We start from the raw sequence: 19096 nt of genomic DNA, 5'->3' as shown, positions 1-19096 counted from the left end.
CGCTGGATTAGGGGATGGGGTCGGGGGAGGAAGAACTGCCTTCCTAGGGACTTGATGTACATCTCAATTGCTAGAAATATTTGTATAGCCCCTGTTAGTTGCAAGGGAAAATGAAGATTGAATTTTAGCTTTCAAACCTCATTAGGAGGTTTTTGGGAGAGTTGTTAAGTGGACCAACATACAGTAGCTGCCACAACAAATATGTAAATAATAGACTACCAAATGGTTTGAGTGTGGTGACTCACACCTATAATCCCACCTATTTGGGGGCTGAGGCAGGAGGATCATGAGGCCAGCATGGGTAACTTAGTGAGATCCTGTCTCAAAATAAAACATGAAAAGGAATGGGGGTGTCATTCAGTGACAGAGCACTTGCCTAGCAGATGTGAGATCCTAAATCCAATCCCAGTTCTGCAAAGCAAAGCAAAACAATACAAACCAAAAAAAGCACAAAACACAAAACGGGGAGAGGGAGAACACTGCAACAATGAGATCAAGGAATCACTGGAGAAGACCATATAAGGACCTGACAAGAAATCTTGGAATGGCATTACCTTTGTGAAGTTGCTACCCACTGAGCCCAGATTCTAGCCCTTACCAGTCCAAGACTTACTGAGATACAGAGACTAATTCTATCCAAATTCACAAGAGATTGAAGTAGAATTTACTAATTTCTTTGTTTTTTGTAGAGGCTTTCCCAGAGTTGCAAACTTAAATTTCTATAGGGATCAGGAAAGTAATGTAAATATATGAAGCAACCAAGCATAAAATAATAGTGGTAGAAACTAGCTTCAGTGAAGAGATGACACAGTGTAGGTCATATTAGACCTAGCTGCATGTTTTGCTATGACTTATTGGTAATTAGTGACTTCTCATCTATCCCTTTCTATTGACTAGAAAGTTCTCATGTTTCATCTTGAACACGATCTGTCCCGATAAAACAGTGTACATGGAAAATCAACAGTCACAAAGCAGCATGCTGAGGTTGGAGTTAAGACAGAGTAAGGCAGATAGTTTTAGGAATATCTACGCCATGTCAGTGTAACACCTGATGAATCATCCGTTCTCACACTATGCATCCATCCTGGGAAAATGTCTCCCAAATTCTCAGGACTCTAAGACATACTTCTCAAACCCCAGCTTTCAGATTTTTCTTCTCTGCCTTCTGCTGTTAACCATGGGTTACTGAATATTCAGGAAAGGTACAATACACTGTTTCCATTTACTAACATACAAGCCATTTCAACCCTGCTTCCTGGCTTAAAATTTCAGTTCCCACATGCTTTGGTCATTCAGATTACAGATGGTCTCTTTGTGCAAATGAATCACAGATCTAATCACATCCATTTAATTTAACTTTTTGGGTCAGTTTATAAGAGATTAGAGGAGTTATCTCATGGTTGCCTTTTGTACCGTAAACACAAATAAGACGCTATTGAAGCACTTTTTATGCAACGAAGAAATTTTCCTATCCAATTTAATGAAAATAATTACTGCTGGAAGAGGCCCAAGAGCCTGGAAAAAAAAATGAATGGGAAGGGAAGGGCTTATGCATAAAGAACAAAGAGAATTTTTGTTACAGACCAGAGTCCTCAAAGCTTTCAGCATGTCCTTACCCCAATCCAATCAATGAGTAAATTATGTTGATTACTTCTTTGAAATATCTTTTGAATTTTTTTTTTTCATTTTCACTTTTTTCAGCCTAGACTAGGACTTCACTTTTTGTCTGGACTATTGCAGTTGTCTTTAGGAACAGTAATTCAGTGGTGAACATCCTGTTTTGTTCCAAGGCAATTCCAAGGCAAAATAAAAATTGCCAATCCCACATTTTTTTTCAAATAAAAATGAAATCTATATAAAGCATGTATATTTTTGCTACTTCAATTTCTCACTTCATTAGATAGATAGCCACAGAATTTTAGCCATAAAGATTTATTTTAATTTTTTTTTTTTGTCTTTAGACTTGCTAGGCAAGCACGCTACCATTGAGTGACATCCCCAGCTATAAAGATGTTATTGTCTTGGCATATTTGTCTGAGAATATTTGAGAAGCAACATAAAAATAGTTTTGTAGGCTTTCAAACTTTTGCTTAGTTCTTCAAAGTTCATAAAGTCTGTTCACCTAAGAAAACAAGCCTATCTTTATGTTAAGGGAACCACTCCTTCTCTGAGAAGGTAAAATCCTCCCTCTGGCAGGCCGGATGAAAGTGATCAATTTGGAGACACCCCTCTTCAAAAATCATATCTCCTGCAGGTTTCCATGGAGATGACCTGCGATTTGGGAGGCCAAAAATGAGACAGAAGGAACACAAATTTGAGGCCAACCTCAACAATTTAGTGAGGCCATCTCAAAAAAAAAAAAGGCTGGGGATGTGGCTTAGTGGTAAAGTGTGTGTGTGTGTGTGTGTGTGTGTGTGGCCCTGAGGCTAGAGAATCACTAAGGCTCAGGAGTTCATGACCAGCCTTGGAAACATAGCAAGACCTGGTCTCGGAAGAAGAAAAAAACATCCACTTAGTGTTAATCTTATTAATCTTTAGGGTTGTGAGTGTAGCTCAGTAGTAGAGGATTTGCCTAGAATGCACGAGTCCTGTGTTCCATCCCCAGGACCTCCAACAAGAAAATTAGTATTGGAAAGTTCTTAGAATAGTACCTGTCACAAATGAAAGGAAAGCGAGGAACCGGGAAATGGGTGAGCCATAAATGAAAGACACAGACCAGGCAGAGATACACACAAGAGTTTATTTGTCAGAGTTGACAAATAGAGGCACATCTCTCCATAGACGGAAAGAGGCAAAACAGCTTTGGGGTTCAGGACTTTTATGGGGCAGGCTCAGGGATTAGAGCCAGATGGGTCCTAATGCAGGCGGTGAAGGGTTGGGTTGGTATGAGGGAGGGGTAAGCCTTTCTCAGAAGTGCCCTTTAGCAGGAAAGCGAAATTTTTCTTAAAATGTCTGTTGTCACTTAAGATGGCCATCCAGATGCTAAGCAAGGACCTTACAACAAGCTCTAACAAGCTGAGAAGTTTTTTAAAGAAATACAAATTCAATTCAAATTGAGCAACTATTAAATGCCAGGCCATGTGCTAGAGGTTAAATATATGGTAGTGAACAAAACAAGCATGGGCTCTGCATGATGTGCAGGTGTCAGCCTAAACTGATCCCAAAAGCCCATTGTTAAATATTTAGGAGATATTTATATTTATATTTATTTAGTTTTTGGTACAGGGATTGAACCCAGGGGTGCTTGATCACTGAAACACATTCCCAACCCTTTAAAAAAATTTTTTTTTAAATTTTATTTAGAGACAGGGTCTTACTGTGTTGCTGAGTGCCTTACTAAGTGTTGGGTGTGTGGGAGACTCCTCGATAATGTTAAGTTTCCCTCTTATGAGAACATTCCATAATCCTTTACCCCTCCTCTTCCTCTCCAAAGGGCGCCAAGCCTAAGAGTGCCAAATTCAAAAGTTTTCTCAACCAGTCTCCGTGGGACATTGGATGTCTGCTCGCCATCCCTTAGTCACCCTGCCAATCAGCACCCACCACATCGCCTCCGCAATCCTTCTTAAGCCCAAGCTTGCAAGCTCACGTTCTCTGCCCTCTTCCTCTTCTTTCTCTCCTCTCTCTGCTCTCTCTCTCTCATGCTCTCTCTGCACTCCTCCTCTCCTCTCTCTGTTCTCTGCCTCTCCTTTTTTTTCCCCTTCAGGAAGCCCCCCCAGTAAAATCTCTTGGTTGAATCTCCGCCTATGATCTTCCTGCCTCAGCCTCCTGAGTCACTGGGATTACAGGCATGTGCCACTGCTCCTGGCTAGGATATTGTTATCCAGTTGTTTAATCATTAGAAGGTTGAAATTAGATACAGTGGAAGTATTTACACCATGGAAATAGCAAACAGTACAAATCAAGACTTGTTTTAGTCAGCCTTTCTCGCTGCTGTGACTGAAAGGACCCGACCAGAAAGCACAATTGTAGAGGAGGAAAAGTTCATTTGCGGCTCATGGTTTCAGAGGTCTTAGTCCATAGGAGGCCGACTCCATTCCTGGGGCTCAAGATGAGGCAGAACATCATGGTGGAAGAGTGTGGCAGAGGGAAGCAGTTCACATCATGATCAGAAACTAGAGAGAGACTCCATTTGTCAGATACAAATGTATACTTCAAAGCCACACTCTACCACTTCAGTTACCACTCAGTTAATCCTTATCAGGGGATTAAATCACTGATTGGGTTAAGACTCTTAAAACTCAATCACAATCGTTACTTCTCTGAACTTTCTTGCATTGTCTTACGTGCGTGCCTTTGGGAGACACCACATCTAAACCATAACAAGGTTTTCTCAGTACTGGGGATTGAACCCAGGTGCACTTAACCAACTGAGCTCCATCCCCAGCCCATTTTATGTTTATTTTGAGGCAGGGTCTTGCTAAATTGCTGAGAGCCTTGCTAAATGGCTACAGCTGTCCTTGAACTTGTGATCTTCCTGTCTCAACCTTCCAAGTCACTGGGATTATTCACACGGACCTCATGCCCTGCTTTTTTCTTTTCTTTAGAATATTACAAACTTAACCAAACTGAAACCAAGATTGCTAAACTCTCTATTATTATTATTATTATTATTTCTTTTCTTTTTTTTTTAATTTTTTTAAAATGAAACCCAAGCCTTTTTCATGCCCGGCAAAGTGTTCTACCATGAGCTATACTCCTAAACAGTCTTATTAATTTTTAAGTCCTAGTTCTTAACAGAAAGCATAGCACATAAAGCTACATAAATATTTGCTTGATGAATAAACATAAACAAGGAATTGACATTTCTGATGGCTATTGTTGAATGAATGAAAAAACTAGAATACTTAAAAAAACAGGGTTTTTTGTTTGTTTGTTTGTTTGATTTGGTTTAGTTTGGTTTTGTTTTAATCTAACCATACCTTGCATGAAATATACTTAGTAAATTATGGTCTCTTCCTACACCATTTTCTACCTACTTTTAACACTCAACATCGTGAACTGAAATTTGTGATGGTTTGACTAGAGTAGGATAGCCTTATCTTGGCACCATGATAAAGACCAGTGAATAGTTCAAGACAATTGAATTGACAGTCNTTCTTTTTTTTTTTTTTTTTTGCAATGCAACCATTTAATGATAATATTTATATTTTTACAGTATGCATAATTTCACTCCTGTGGTTAATTAGTAATGCAAGCTTATCTGTCTCAGATTTAGGATGAAATGCATGAATCTAAGTAAAATTGGGGAATAGCAACAGCCCATTTAAATCCCTCCTTAATGGCTTCATGATCAATCAGATGCAGGTAAGTATTCTTTCAAAGCTTAAAACAGATTGATATGTAAATTGTGAGTGTGTTTGTAAAGCTGCATAAATGGAATATTTTTTATGAAAATTCTTAAACCGAAGGTCACACACTTTGTGCAAACACATTTTTCCTTCGGTCAGTCTTCACTTTTAAGGGTTGGCTTTCCACTCCTTTAAGAATTTTATACTGCCCAAGAGAGTGGTTATTTTTCCTATTTTTGGAGATGACTATATAGATGCTACACAGCTTGGATTATGCCTAAATTCTTTTTTTTTTTAATATTTATTTCTTAGTTTTCGGCGGACACAACATCTTTGTTTGTATGTGGTGCTGAGGACTGAACCCGGGGTTGCACGCATGCCAGGCAAGCGTGCTACCGCTTGAGCCACATCCCCAGCCCGGATTATGCCTAAATTCTATGGGTTTTTAGATAACCTTTTGTTGTATTATTGTCTGATATTGGGAAATATTTGTATCATTTAAGATTAAGTCTTGATTATATCTATAATAAAAAACTGAATGTACTGTAGATTATTTGATAATCAAGGTTGTAGGTAAGTTTTCACCAGCATTAGCTTTATTAGTAAGCTGAAAATGGGGAGGGGGTAACTATTAAATAAAACACACATTAGTGAACAGTATGGCTCTTAGGAGAAAGGCTATATTTTGTTCCTGCTTCTGTAAAAATGCTATTTGTTTGAAGGGGAAACAATGGTAGTATGACACACTATACTAGTGGCAGTGTGTCCCTTAATGTGGCAAAGTGACAAAATGAACTGAAGAAGGAAGGAAAATTTTGCAGTTACACTCCACACCCCTGAATGTACTGAGTGAGGTCGAGGTTTTGACAATGGTTTCTCCATGCCACCCATGCTCTAATGCCTTGTGGGTCACGGACAACCCTCTTTGCACAAGTCACGGCTTGAGAGATGTCATCTTGCAACAGAGCATTGCAGGATATACCACAGGCATTAACTGCTCTTGGGGTTTTGCCATCATTACTCTAGTAGTGGCTATTGATCTGGAATATCCCATAGTCAGTACTTCTGTCTCCAGGGTTGTAGTTTGTAGCTCTGGTGTTGTAACTACTCTCCCATTTGGCCAGACACACCCAGTTTGCCAGGCTGATTCCTCGGTAGCCATCCATTCCAAGTCTTTTTAGAGTTCTGGCCAACTCACACCTTTCTAGACTTTGCCCTGGACTATGACAGAAAGGAGAAGAAGCCCCAGAATCAGAAAAGCCTTCATGTTGATGGGGAAGTCAGACCACTCCATTTTCTACCTACTTTTAACACTCAACATCGTGAACTGAAATTTGTGATGGTTTGACTAGAGTAGGATAGCCTTATCTTGGCACCATGATAAAGACCAGTGAATAGTTCAAGACAATTGAATTGACAGTCTTTTTAATTTCTGATTTTCTTCAGGGCATTTAAGAAGAAAAGTTTCTTTGAAAATAAGTATTTCACCAGGAGCACTGGTGCATACCTGTAATGCCAGTGGCCCAGGAGGCTGAGACAGGAGAATTAGAAGTTCAAGCCAGCCTCAGCAACTTAGTGACACCATAAAGAATTCAGTGAGGGGCTGGGGTTGTAGCTTAGCGGTAGAGCACTCACCTGGTGAATGTGGGGCCCTGGGTTCAATCCCCAGCACCACATAAAAATAAATAAATAAAATGAAGATATTTAAAAAAAAAAAAAGAATTCAGGGAGACCCTGCCTCTAAATAAAATACAGAAAAAAAGGGAAGGAGGACTGGGGATGTGGCTCAGTGGTTACTAATCCCTGGTACCCCCCCAAAAGGTATTTCTTGCTAAAATGAAACAATGTACTGGAGAATCTAAAATAAGCAATTTTGAACTCAGCTGGAGGATCTCAAGGCCAACCTCAGCAATTTAGCAAGACCCTGTTTCAAAATATAATATAAAATAAAAAGAGCTGGGGATGTAGAGCAGCTCTGAGTCCAATCCCCAGCACCCTAAAAAACAAACAAAAAAACAAATAAGCACATAAATAAAGTGTGTATAGGTTTGTGTTGAGAGCCACAGCCCAGTCAGAATGATGCCTGGCATTTGCCAGAGGGAATGGTTGTAAGGTGTCGCCAGCAAACCATTGAGATGATGATTTGAGTTAAGCTATATATAATTGCTGTGATGCTGGATTGATTGTATTGTATATTTGACCTTTACTGTCGGGCAATAGGGCGGCGCTTGCCCCGTGAGTTCTGGGGGGGTGTTGGAGAGATTGGACGGAGCCCAGTGGAGGGAGTGTGTTCCCGTGTGGTGTGGGCAGTGCTGGTGAGAGTTGGGGAATAAAAAATTGCTGTTTGAACCTACAAGGCTTTGTGGCGGCTCGGTTATTTGTGCCCAGCCAGACTGCGGCAGGTTTGAGAAGGTGTAGACCTTTGGAAAGATGGACGGAGAGTGGAATGGAAAGGGAGAGAAACAGAGAACATGAAAATGGCACACCTGCTGGAGTGAGCTCCTTCAGAGGAAACTTAATGAGGACTGGCTACAGGAGAGGTCCTAAATGGGCAGGTCACCAGTTTGAAGTTAGTGAGTTATATCAGCAGTTCCAGGGAATGAATTTTTACTTTCATTAAGAGGCAAAAGGTGCTGGGCTTGGTGGCGCAGCGTGTAATTCCAGCAACTCAGGAGGCTGAGGCAGGAGGATTACAAATTTGAGCCCAAGACTGGGTGTTTAGTTCAGTAGTAGAGAACTCCTGGGTTTAACCCCCATTAAAACATAGCACACAAAGAGGCTAAAGGGAAGCGAGGGAAATTGCCCAATCTTGTCACCTTAAAGTTTACATTGAGACTATCTTCTGTTTGAAAATTATATGTTTAGAAAACAAGGCCAAAGGTTTTTATTTTGCAGTATAGAATGAAACATAAAACTGCAAATTAAAAATTGTTAAAAATTAGTTGTAGCTCTTTTGGACTGAACTTTTATGAGATCAAATGTTTTCCTTTACAATATAATAACTACACAAATTTATATTAACTCTTTGTAGATTTAAATGGTCTTTTTTTTTTAATATTTATTTTTTAGTTTTTGGCGGACACAACATCTTTGTATGTGGTGCTGAGGATCGAACCCGGGCCGCACGCGTGCCAGGCGAGCGCGCTACCGCTTGAGCCACATCCCCAGCCCTTAAATGGCCTTTAATTGGCAAAATCTAGCAATCTATAAAAAATTAATATAATCAATCAATCATTCAATGAATTAAGGTTTTGGGATGGATTATTTGATGACATAGGAGACAATGTACTTCAAGGATTGAATGATTCTAAGTAGCAACAGAAGAGCACCTTAATTTTTGATGTTTTCTATACCTTCGTTAGATATTCTAATTCAATTATTGTAAATATTCTTATGAATATTTCAACATTTCTAAGAACTCAACCTTTAATACCAGGTAACATTTTTTAGCATCATAGTCTAGAAAAGGTGTAAGCTAGCAGCCAATTATGTGACCAGAAATCTGTAGCTGATGCAAGAGTTTACAGTTTTTACACTACAGAGGTTTACAGTGAGTGATCTGCTAGGTGTAATTCAACCCAATCCAGTGTGTTTCTTTCCAGATTCTGCACATTCAGTAAGATGTACCAAGGCTATATCTTAAGAAGTAGGATTTATTTTCCCCCTGTGCTGGGGATTGAAACCAGGGCCTCCTACACGCTAGGCAAGTACTCTCCCATTGAGCTTTATCTCCAAGCAGCAGGAATTTTAATTGTCTTATAAAAGCCAAAAAAGAAATACCTACTCAAGTGCAACTTTGCACTTGTAATTCCAGCAATTTGGAAGCCTGAGGCAGGAGGACTGCAAATTCAAAGGCAACCTAGAGCAATTTAGCAAGGCCTTCTCTCAAAATAAGAAGGCCTGGGGATGTTGACTTAGTGTTAGAGCACCCGGGGGCTCCATTCCCACTACTACAAAAACAAAACATGATCCCATTGCTCTTCTCCACTGCACATTCAACTCACAGTTCTAGACCTTTAGGATTTACTCAGAGGATTTCTGTGTTTGATTCCATAGCACAACAGCACATTTCTATGCCTACTATTACTGAGGACCTGGAACTAACTCTTTCCTCTCAAAAAAGAGGGCAGGGTGATGCCTCTTCTGTATCTTGGGTTGATCTCAGCCCCCTTCACTTGGCCCAGGTGATCTCCACTGCCGTCAGTTGCTGCACAAAGCCTCCTCTAATAAGGTCAACTAGAGAAGTCCTCCTAGACCTGTATCAGTATTAAGCCATAGCTGCTCGGAACCGCAGTTTTCCCAACTTCCACAGTCTCCCTACCCATTTTAGAGGCTTACTGTCAGGTTTAGATGAGTGAGTGTATCAGACTACTTTTTCTTTTTCTTTTTTAAATGTTTAATCGTTGATAGACTTTTATTTTATTTATATGCAGTGCTGAGAATCGAACCCAGTGCCTCACACATGCCAGGCAAGCGCACTACTGCTGAGCCCCAGCCCCAGCTCCAAACTACTTTTTGGGGGGGAGAGGCAGTGGTGGGGGGAGGTGGAGGGGTACCAGGGATTGAACCCAGGGGTACTTAACCACTTAGCCAGCCCTTTTTATTTTTATTTTTTTAATTTTGAGACAGGGTCTCACTAAATTGCTTAGGGCCTGGCTAAATTGCCCAGGCTGGCCTCCAACCTGTGAACCTCTTGCCTCAGCCTCCCTGGGATCACAGGGCGGGCACCACCACACCTGGCATTTTTTTCTAACCTGATTTATGTTCTTCATTTGATAGACGTTTTATTAAATTATATGTTTGAGTAAAAAAGCATGGTTTAAAAAAAATTATTGGAAATGTTCATCGTGGCACTGGAGAGGGCGGCGCTAGCGAGCACGGCCTCACACCAGTGCACAGCGACCCGAGCCACAACCAAAGACTACCAAGCGCAGGCGCGGGGTAAGGAAGTGACGCAGGCTCGGGGCCGCCCGGCTCCCGCCCGCTCCCGCCCTCTCGGCTCAGCTCACAGTCCTCGCGGCGCCCGGCGTTCCCGCTGCTCTTTGCCTGGTTTTCGAGACTTAAGCGTTAAGTACCACGTGGTGTGAGTAGAGCTCCGAGCGTCCCGCGGCTTCGGGACCGGACTCGGGCCCCAGCCCCAGAGGGTCAGCTGCCTCCCCCGTGTTTGCGGATCCTCCAGATTTTAGGAGGAAATTGGCACAAGTCGGGGTCCCGGTGCCGAGGTCCCGGTGCCGAGGTCCCGCGGAGACACAGCTAGGAGAGAATGGGAGGACGTCAGTTTGTGCGGAAAGGGCCGTGGAGCGAACTCCTTTGCTGGAAGGAGGGCTGAGTTGAAGGGTTTCACCATCTTTTCTGCCGAGTGTGAAGCGATCCGGAATGGGATTGGAGGGTGGGATGGAGTGTGCCAGATGCCCCCGGTGTCCCCATGGCCTTCAGACAGAGTCATAAACACAAGCTATTTTACATTCATGTTCAGTAAAAGAAAAAAAACTCAAGCAGTCTTCACAACCACCGTCCGTATTATTATTTTTAAAATTTTGTATACCTATTTATTTACTTTTTATGTGGTGCTGAAGATCGAACCCAGTGCCTGATCCGTGCTAGGTAAGCACTCCACCACTGACATAGCCCCAGCCCCACAGACCGTATTATTAATGCTTATTTTTGTTTTGCCTTTGGCCTTTTTTTGTTTGTTTTTGAGATGGGGAGGTGGTCTTGGGGCCCAAGTCATCTTCTCGCCTCAGCCTCTAGTAGCAGGAACGACAGGCAGGCATGTGACAGGCAGGCATGCGCTACCAGGCCTGGGTCAATATGTTAATTTTGGGGTGGGGGGGCAGTACCAGGGATTGAACTCAGGGGCACTGGATCACTGAGCCACATCCCCAGCCCTATTCTGTATTTTATTTAGAGACAGGGTCTCACTGAGTTTCTTAGCATCTCGCTTTTGCTGAAGCTGGCTTTGAACTCGCAGTCCTCCTGTCTCAGCCTCCTTAGCCGGTGGGGTACAGGCGCGGGCCACTACAACCAGTCAATAGTTAACTCTTAATTGTATTAAGTAACTTGTTAAGAATTTGAGGCAAATCACAGATATTCTCTGCTTTTAGAATAAAGAATAGAATTAAGACATTGGCCTGTGTTGGAAATATATATTAACCTAAACTGGTGGTGATTTTAGATTTAGCCACCTGGAACTATGAGTGAATGGATGAAGAAAAGCCCCTTAGAATGGCAAGACTACGTTTACAAAGAAGTCAGAGTGATAGCCAGTGAGAAGAAGGAGTATAAAGGATGGCTTTTAACTACAGATCCAGTCTCTGCCAAGTGAGTATGCATCCTGCTTGCCTGAAATCATGACACACCCTGTATGGTATATCCAAATTACTAAAAGCAGATCAGTGAAAGGTTGGTCCTTTTTTTTTTTTTTTTTTTTGCTGTGCTGGGAATTGAACCCAAGGTCTTGTACGTGTCAGGCAAGCACTCTACCTACCCCTAAGCTATACCCCCAGCCCAAAGGCTAATTCTTTTCATTTAAGAACTGAACTGTCTTTGAATCCAAGTGCTATTCTAACTATGGATAGCTCTATCAAAGCAGCCCACGTTCATAGGAATGGAACATAGAAATTTCTTTTTTGGTTATCTTTCTAATGTAGAGTTTCAAACATACACAACGGTAAAAAGGGTGATATAATGAACACTTAACTTTTCATCTCTTCCAAGTTTTTAAAACCAATTCCAGACATCTTATAATGCCTCATCATGTAAGAGGCATACATCTTAGAAGATAAGGATGTTCCCTTAGTTTCCTCTGATCTATGAGTTTTTCAGTCTTGTATATCATGACCTTGACAATTTTGAAAAGTACTGGTGAGATAGAATTCTCTCAACTTTGGTTTTTGTGATGTTTTCTTCATAGACTGAGGATATAGACATTTTGGGGAGCACCACAGAAGTGAAATTCTCATCACATATCATTTTTATTTTATTTATTTTCTCTTTCTTCCTTTTTCCCTTCCTTTCTTCCATCCTAGGGCATCTTACCACTGAGTTACATCCCCAGCCCTCTGCCCCCCCCCCCCTTTTTTGGAGACAGTCTCAGTAAGTTGCCAAGACTGACCTTAAACTTGTGATCCTCCTGCCTCAGGCTTCCAATTCACTGGGATTACAGGTGTGCACCACTGTGCTTGGCATAACTTTTTAAAAGAAATTGGTATTGGGGATCAAATCCAGGGCCTCATGCATGCTGAACGTGCACTTTGCCACTGAGCTATACCCCCCAAGCCAATGAACTCTTAGGAAATACATTAATTGTATCCCACAATGATTAACCACATGTCAGGGAAAATGTTTAGGATCCTCAGTGAATGCTTGTCAGTCAATGAAAGCATTTGGTGATGAGAAGATTAATATTAAATAGGGAAGGTTGTTTCCTCCATTCTAGTGACCTATTTGGGCTGAGGATGCCTCTCATTGCATTGCTTCTTTTATAGTTTCTTTCTTTAGATTTTTCTTTTGCAAATCTGCTCTGAACTGATTTTTCTTTCAAAGTATTGTCCTTGTGAACTTCCTTGAAGATGGCAGCTTGTCTGTGACTGGAATTATGGGACATTCTGTGCAAACTGTTGAAATTGTGAATGAAGGGGACCATGGAGTAAGAGAGAAACTGATGCATTTGTTCATGTCTGGAGACTGTAAAGCTTACAGCCCTGAAGATCTGGAAGAGAGAAAGAATAGCCTAAAGAAGTGGCTTGAGAAGAATCACATCCCCATCACTGAACAGGGAGATTCACGAAGGACTCTCTGTGTGGCTGGGGTCTTGACTATAGATCCACCATATGGTCCAGAAAATTGTAGCAGCTCTAATGAGATTATTCTGTCCCGGGTTCAGGATCTTATTCAAGGACATCTTGTAGCTTCCCAGTGAGAGGTCAAGAACTGTGGATACACTAATTGAAACCGACTTCATTTTTTTGTTCTGTCATAGTATGTTTTGAATTTAAGTCCATCATATTGTGGGACTTCAAAAGTATATGAGTGTTGTGTTCATTTATGTGTATAATTTTTTGTTATTTTGGCAAAATCAAAAGAGTGAATTGTGAATGCTAATTTTGTTGGGAAATAAATGAACTAATTGGTATAAGGATAGCATTACATGCAATGAAATTAGTAGAAAGAAGTCAGAATTGTAAGGGCAATTTTTAATTTTTTTTTTGGATGGGGATATACTCCCCCCTCCATTTTTTCCAGAACTGGTGATCAAACTGGGCTATATACCCCCAGCTCAGTGTATTGCAGCCCCCCAACCCACCTTTTTAAGGCAAAATATGTATTTGGAAAAATATAATATGGCAGATTCAGTATAAAAGGTGAACTCACAATTGCAAGTCCTTTTTACTAACTAAATCAATGTTTTGTTTGTTTTTGTACTGGGAATTGAACCCAGGGACACTCTATCACTCAGCTACAACTCTAGCCCTTTTTGTTTTGGGGTTTGGGTTAGGGTCTCCCTGAGTTGCCAAGGTTGACCTTGAACTTGCCATTCTCTTGCCTCAGCCTCTTAAGTGGCTGGTATTACTGGTGTGCTCAACCACGTCCAACTAAATCAGTGTGTTTTTAAAGTGTTTGTCTCTTATTGTGGTGTAATGATAGTTTTTTGAATTAGTTTTTTGAATCTGGTTTGTTTCTCCTTAAAGGTTCATGTGTTGGGAACTTGTCAGGGTGGTGGTATTGGGAGGTGATGGAGCCTTACGAGATAGGCCTTATGGAAGGTCCTTAGATCATTCCGGTCATGCCCTCGGAAGAGATTGTGGAACTCTTGTGTCTAACTCCTGTTTGGTGATGTAAGCTCTTCCACTGCCATGATGCAGCTGAGAAAAGGAAAGAGTAGGCAAGAGAGAGTACACCACCTCTCACCAAAACTGAGCTAGTGTCATGCCCTTGAACCTCCAAAATGGAGCTAAACTTTACTTTTCTTCATAAGTAGCTTGTTATAGATATCTCATTATAATGGTAAAAAGCTGACTAATACAGAGGACATCTTTTTTTTGCTGAAACTAGTTTTGGCTATTTAGTAAAATCTTAACATGAAAGTTTAACACTTTCAAAGCCTTTAAAGAAAGTATTGGCTGATATCTCTGAGGAGAAAGTTGACTGATAAAGTAGTCTGCTGCTGAATTCAGTCCAGTTCCTTTACTATGAATTCAGTTCGGTCTTCAGACTTATGATGCTTTCTGTCTGCAGTCCCTATTCTCTCGGTCAGGCTTTGCTAAGGGAAGGGAATGCAGGAGATTCCTTTACATACATTTGACCCTACCTATTTCTTGGGAGCCAGTCAGGGACCATGACTCCATATGAAGGTGGTAGACTAGAAAGGGGCAAATTCAGAGTGGCCCTAAGTTTCCCACATCAGATTAGAACTGCAAGCCTCTGACTTTCTAAGATGGTTTGGCAAATTGGGCCCTAGCCAAATTAGCCTGCTGCCTCCACTTGTTAAATAGAATTTTATTGGAACACAGCAGTACTTAATGGTTTATGTATGTACAATCTATGGCTACTTTTATGCCATAATGGTAGAGTTGAATAGTTGTGCAGAAACTGCCTTATATTTACAGAAAAATGTTTCTTTACAGAAAATATTTGCCCTAGTCCCCTGTTTTTGATCCCTCTTAGGGGCTGTCAGCTCTGAAGAGTACTTAACCACTGGGCCACTTCACCAGCCCTTTATTTTTTATTTTGAGACAGGGCCTCCCTAAGTTGCTTAGGGCCTTGCTAAATTGCTGAAGCTGGTCTCAAACTTGGTATCCTCCAGCCTCAGCCTCCTGAGCTACTGGAATTACAGGTAATGCACCACCACACCAGACCTTTTTAATTTGAGACAGTCTCACCAAATTGCCTAGGCTGGCTTCCTGTTTCCAATTCTTCTGCCTCAGTCTCCTGAATAGCTGGGATTATAGTCGTATGTCATTATGCCTGGCTACAACAGTTTTTTTGTATAATATTATAACATGTTTTTCTTTCATTAAAAATCTTATTCCAGCCAGGTGTGGTGGTACACACTTGTACTTCAAATTACTCAGGAGGCTGAGGAGGAGGATTGCCAGCCTCAGCAACTTAGTGATACCCTATCTCAAAAGAAAAAAAGATGTAGTAGTAGAGTGCTCTGGATCCAGTTCCCAGTAGCACAACAAAATTTACTTGAGTACCCATGTTTTTCACTTTTGTATATTACTTAATATTTTTAAAAGTTTACATAATTATAATCAATGTATAGTTTTCTTCTTTGTTTCTAAAGTCTTCATAATTTTAATGTTTAAGGTAGTATTCTATTGTGTCAATGAATCATAACTTATTAAAATATTTCTCTGTTAAACACAAAGATGATTTAACATAAGTCCATAGAAATGAAAATAGTGTAGATTCTTCCTGTATTGCCACCGCTCCACAGTACAAGGGATTGAACTCAGGGCCTTGTGCATGCTATGCAAGTTGTCTCCTACTGTGTTGTATCCCAATCCTAAGAGTCTTACAAAGCAGAATTAAGAGACTTAGTTGAAGCCCTTAGCTTTTTATAATTTCAATAAACAGACATTCAGATCCTTCAGAGGCCCTTCCAGAGGCTAAAGTTTATTCAAATAAACTTTATTTCTTTTATGTTCTTTTTTATCTTTGTATTCCTGAATTCCTAGTGTGGTGACTGGCAGGCATATCGTACCTGCTTAAAGAATGTTAGTTTAATTGAAATTATAAGCATAAATGTGGAGGCATTTCTGTAATCCACTATGTATTTCAAATTAGCCATGTAGCACACATCAATTGTAAACTGGATAGTTGGCCTTTTTCTTAGCTAATCAGGTTGCACGCTTCAATTAATCCAGTCTTGGCCATGCTAAATTATGTAGAGATTTATGAGACAGAAGTAGTGGGGACAGCTGGCATTTGGGAAAGTTGCACGGGTGAATTTCAGAGCAGAAGGGCAACATGAAAGGAGACATTTCTAATTGTTTTATAAAGGGTCTATAGGTCTATAATCAGTTCTTTATCATGTGTGATAGATCCTTGGTGCCCATCACTTAGCTTGGCCCCTGATTTGTGAAGATATCTGTCTTCTAGAGAGCATAACACTTCTTTGCTATTCTTTTTTTTTTTTTGGCACAGGGAATTGAACTCAGGGGCACTTGTCCACTGAACCACATCCTCAGCCCTATCTTGTAGTTTATTTAGAGACAGGGTCTGAGTTGCTTAGTGCTTTGCTTTTGCCACGTCTGGCTTTGAACTTGGCGATCCTCCTGCCTCAGCCTCCTGAGCTGCTGGGACTATGGGCTTGCATCCCTGCACCTGACTTCACATCTTTGCCATTCTATTTTACAAATAGACAAGTCCTAAAACAAACTGAGTTTTCTAGGTCAAACTATAGGAGAAGTGAGAACTGAGCCTAGAAATTAAGATTCTCAATTAGGCTTTACATTAGATTTAAATACTGTACAATCATACCCCTAAATGTTACATGTTATTTATGTCCTTTTTGGATTTTCTAAAAACTATTTTAGCAGATTGCCCAGAGTTACTAGCCCGGGCTTTGTTCATTTAGCACAAAGATAAGGGTGTATGTGTGTGTGTGTGTGTGTGTGTGTGTGTTTTAAACAAAATGGACCTAAGTGTGAGAACTTGAGAACTTTTGTGAGAAGTTTTGCGGGGTCAAGTATTAGCAGTATTAGCAATCATATACAAATCCTATCTTTGTATTTTTAATATAAATAATAAAAACATTTAACAGCAGAATATGTTTTTGAAGTATATCTATTTCTATCTATCTGGCATGACTTCCCATTTTACATATAATTTCCTCAAAGTCTTAAGTACTCTGTATTCTTTATTCTTGATAATAATATAATATACTCATAAGCTCTGTAGCACACTGTATATGCTTATTAGAGTTATTTGGCTAGTTTTTACTCTCATTAGTCCAAAACATATTTCCATCTTCAGACATGTTCTATGGGCGTAATTTATATCTAATAGCTATTAGACTTTCTAAATGGCTGCTTATTTTAAGAGTTTTCTTTGCCTAGGACTATTGATATTTTGAACTGGATCATTTTTTATTGGTGGTGTCCTATGCCTTGTAGGATATTGTGCAGCATCCCTGGCCTCTTCTGGATGCTAGTGGCATCCCCTTTTACTTATTTATTTTTTAAAATATTTTATTAGTTGTTGATGGACCTTTATTTATTTATTGTGGTGCTGAGAATCGAACCTAGTGCCTCACACATGCTAGGCAAGCACTCTACCACTGACCCACAACCCCAGACCCTCCCCTTTCACTTATGTTTTGGACATTGCCAGGTATTCTCTGAGGGGGCACAATTACTTCTAATTAAGAACCACTAGTTTAAAACATAAAAAAAAACTACATTTGGCTGGGGCATAGCTCATTAGTGGAGTGCATGCTTAGCACTGCAGAAGGTCTTGGTTTTAGTCCCCAGTACCATAAAAACAAAACAACAAAAGGCCTATCAACTTCATTTTCTCCAGTAAGGGAACTTCTTTGTAGTCTTTGTATATAATAAAAGTTCTATATTTGTTAAGAGTTGATCTCTATGGGCAAATCAAGTATTTTTGAAAGATTAAATGACATTGTTATACATTTGAAACCTAAGGATGGAAAGGAGGAAAAACATTCCAAGTGGAATTTCAGGATGCAAATGAGTCTTGGACTGCTATCCTGTCTTTAATTATTGTAGAAGAAAACCAGCATTAAAAATATATTTTTATTAGTTGTTGATGGACCTTTATTTTATTTACTTATTTATCAAGGTGCTGAGAATTGAAGCCAGTGCCTCACACATGCTAGGCAAGTGCTCTACCACTGAGCCACAACCCCAGCCCTGAAAACCAGCATTTTTAATCTCTATAGTATAAATGCATTCAACATATAAGAAAAATGAACTTCAGGTCACTTTCAGTAAAACCTAGGATGGAGTTAGTAATAGCATTTTCTACCTAGGAAATAATAAACCTCATGTTCGAAGTGCTATTGTTGGAAACATTTATTGTTATATACTATGATACCATATTTATCAGTATGTATTGTAGTCTGTCAAGGTCTTCACTTTAAACATGGATCCTCATTGTTGGTATATAGAGGTCTAGGCTCAATTTCTAAGGTCACCACTGCTTGGAAGTTACTTTTCACTTAGAAACTTCACAATCATTATTGTTACCATTTTTTTCCTTGCAGTGTTGAGATGAAAACGAATTGACTGCTGGGCGTGGTGGCACATGCCTATAATCTCAGTGGCTCTGGAGACTGAGGCAGGAGGATCGAGAGTTCAAAGCCAGCCTCAGCAACATAGCAAGGCACTTTGAAACTCAGTGAGACCCTGTCTCTAAATGAAATACAAAACTGGGGGGCATGTGGCTCAGTGGTTGAGTGCCCCTGAGTTCAGTCCCTAGTACCCAAAACAAACAAACAAAAAAACCAGTTGATTGATTCAGAGCTGTCCCCTTTTCATAAATGTCTTATGGGGTACTGTGCCCTGGCTGCTTAATTAGCTGGATTAGAACTTACTCGATGGATCTAGGCTGACTCACATGGGTCCTGTCATTCCTGATGGTTCATGTGTAGAATATGCATGATGGTCCCAAGAACTTTTTCTGTTCTTTGATAAAACAAGTTATTAATCTTTTAAGGTACTTTAAAGATTAGTGATTGGGGGGCTGGGGATATAGCTCAGGTGGTAAAGTGCTTACCTTGCATGCATAAGGCCCTGGGTTCAATCCCCAGCACCACCAAAAAAAAAAAAAAAAAAAAA

The 19096-nt window shown here is 40.3% G+C and overlaps 1 protein-coding gene and 1 pseudogene across 3 annotated transcripts; one reads left to right on the top strand and one right to left on the bottom strand.

Annotated features, from left to right (window-relative positions):
* Positions 1–5902: 5902 nt before the first annotated feature.
* Positions 5903–6597, bottom strand: LOC107137126 (annotated as a pseudogene).
* A 3642-nt stretch (positions 6598–10239) lies between these two features.
* Positions 10240–13668, top strand: Gemin6 (gem nuclear organelle associated protein 6). 3 transcript variants are annotated; one of them, XM_015479739.2, is made up of 4 exons: positions 10240–10371; positions 10865–10892; positions 11464–11609; positions 12834–13668. In XM_015479739.2, the coding sequence occupies exons 3-4, from the start codon at positions 11482–11484 to the stop codon at positions 13207–13209; spliced, it is 504 nt and encodes a 167-aa protein (XP_015335225.1). In that variant the 5' UTR covers positions 10240–10371; positions 10865–10892; positions 11464–11481; the 3' UTR covers positions 13210–13668. The 3 variants fall into 3 exon arrangements, with proteins under 3 accessions (XP_015335225.1, XP_048660482.1, XP_048660480.1); XM_048804525.1 differs by lacking the exon at positions 10865–10892; XM_048804523.1 differs by having other exon boundaries at positions 10249–10892.
* Positions 13669–19096: the final 5428 nt, after the last annotated feature.

The sequence above is a fragment of the Marmota marmota genome, unplaced genomic scaffold (genome assembly GCF_001458135.2).
Source record: "Marmota marmota marmota unplaced genomic scaffold, marMar, whole genome shotgun sequence".
Classification (NCBI taxonomy): Eukaryota; Metazoa; Chordata; class Mammalia; order Rodentia; family Sciuridae; genus Marmota; species Marmota marmota.
The sequence above is the reverse complement of the archived record's forward strand: the minus strand, read 5'-3'. Positions and strand labels throughout refer to the sequence as shown.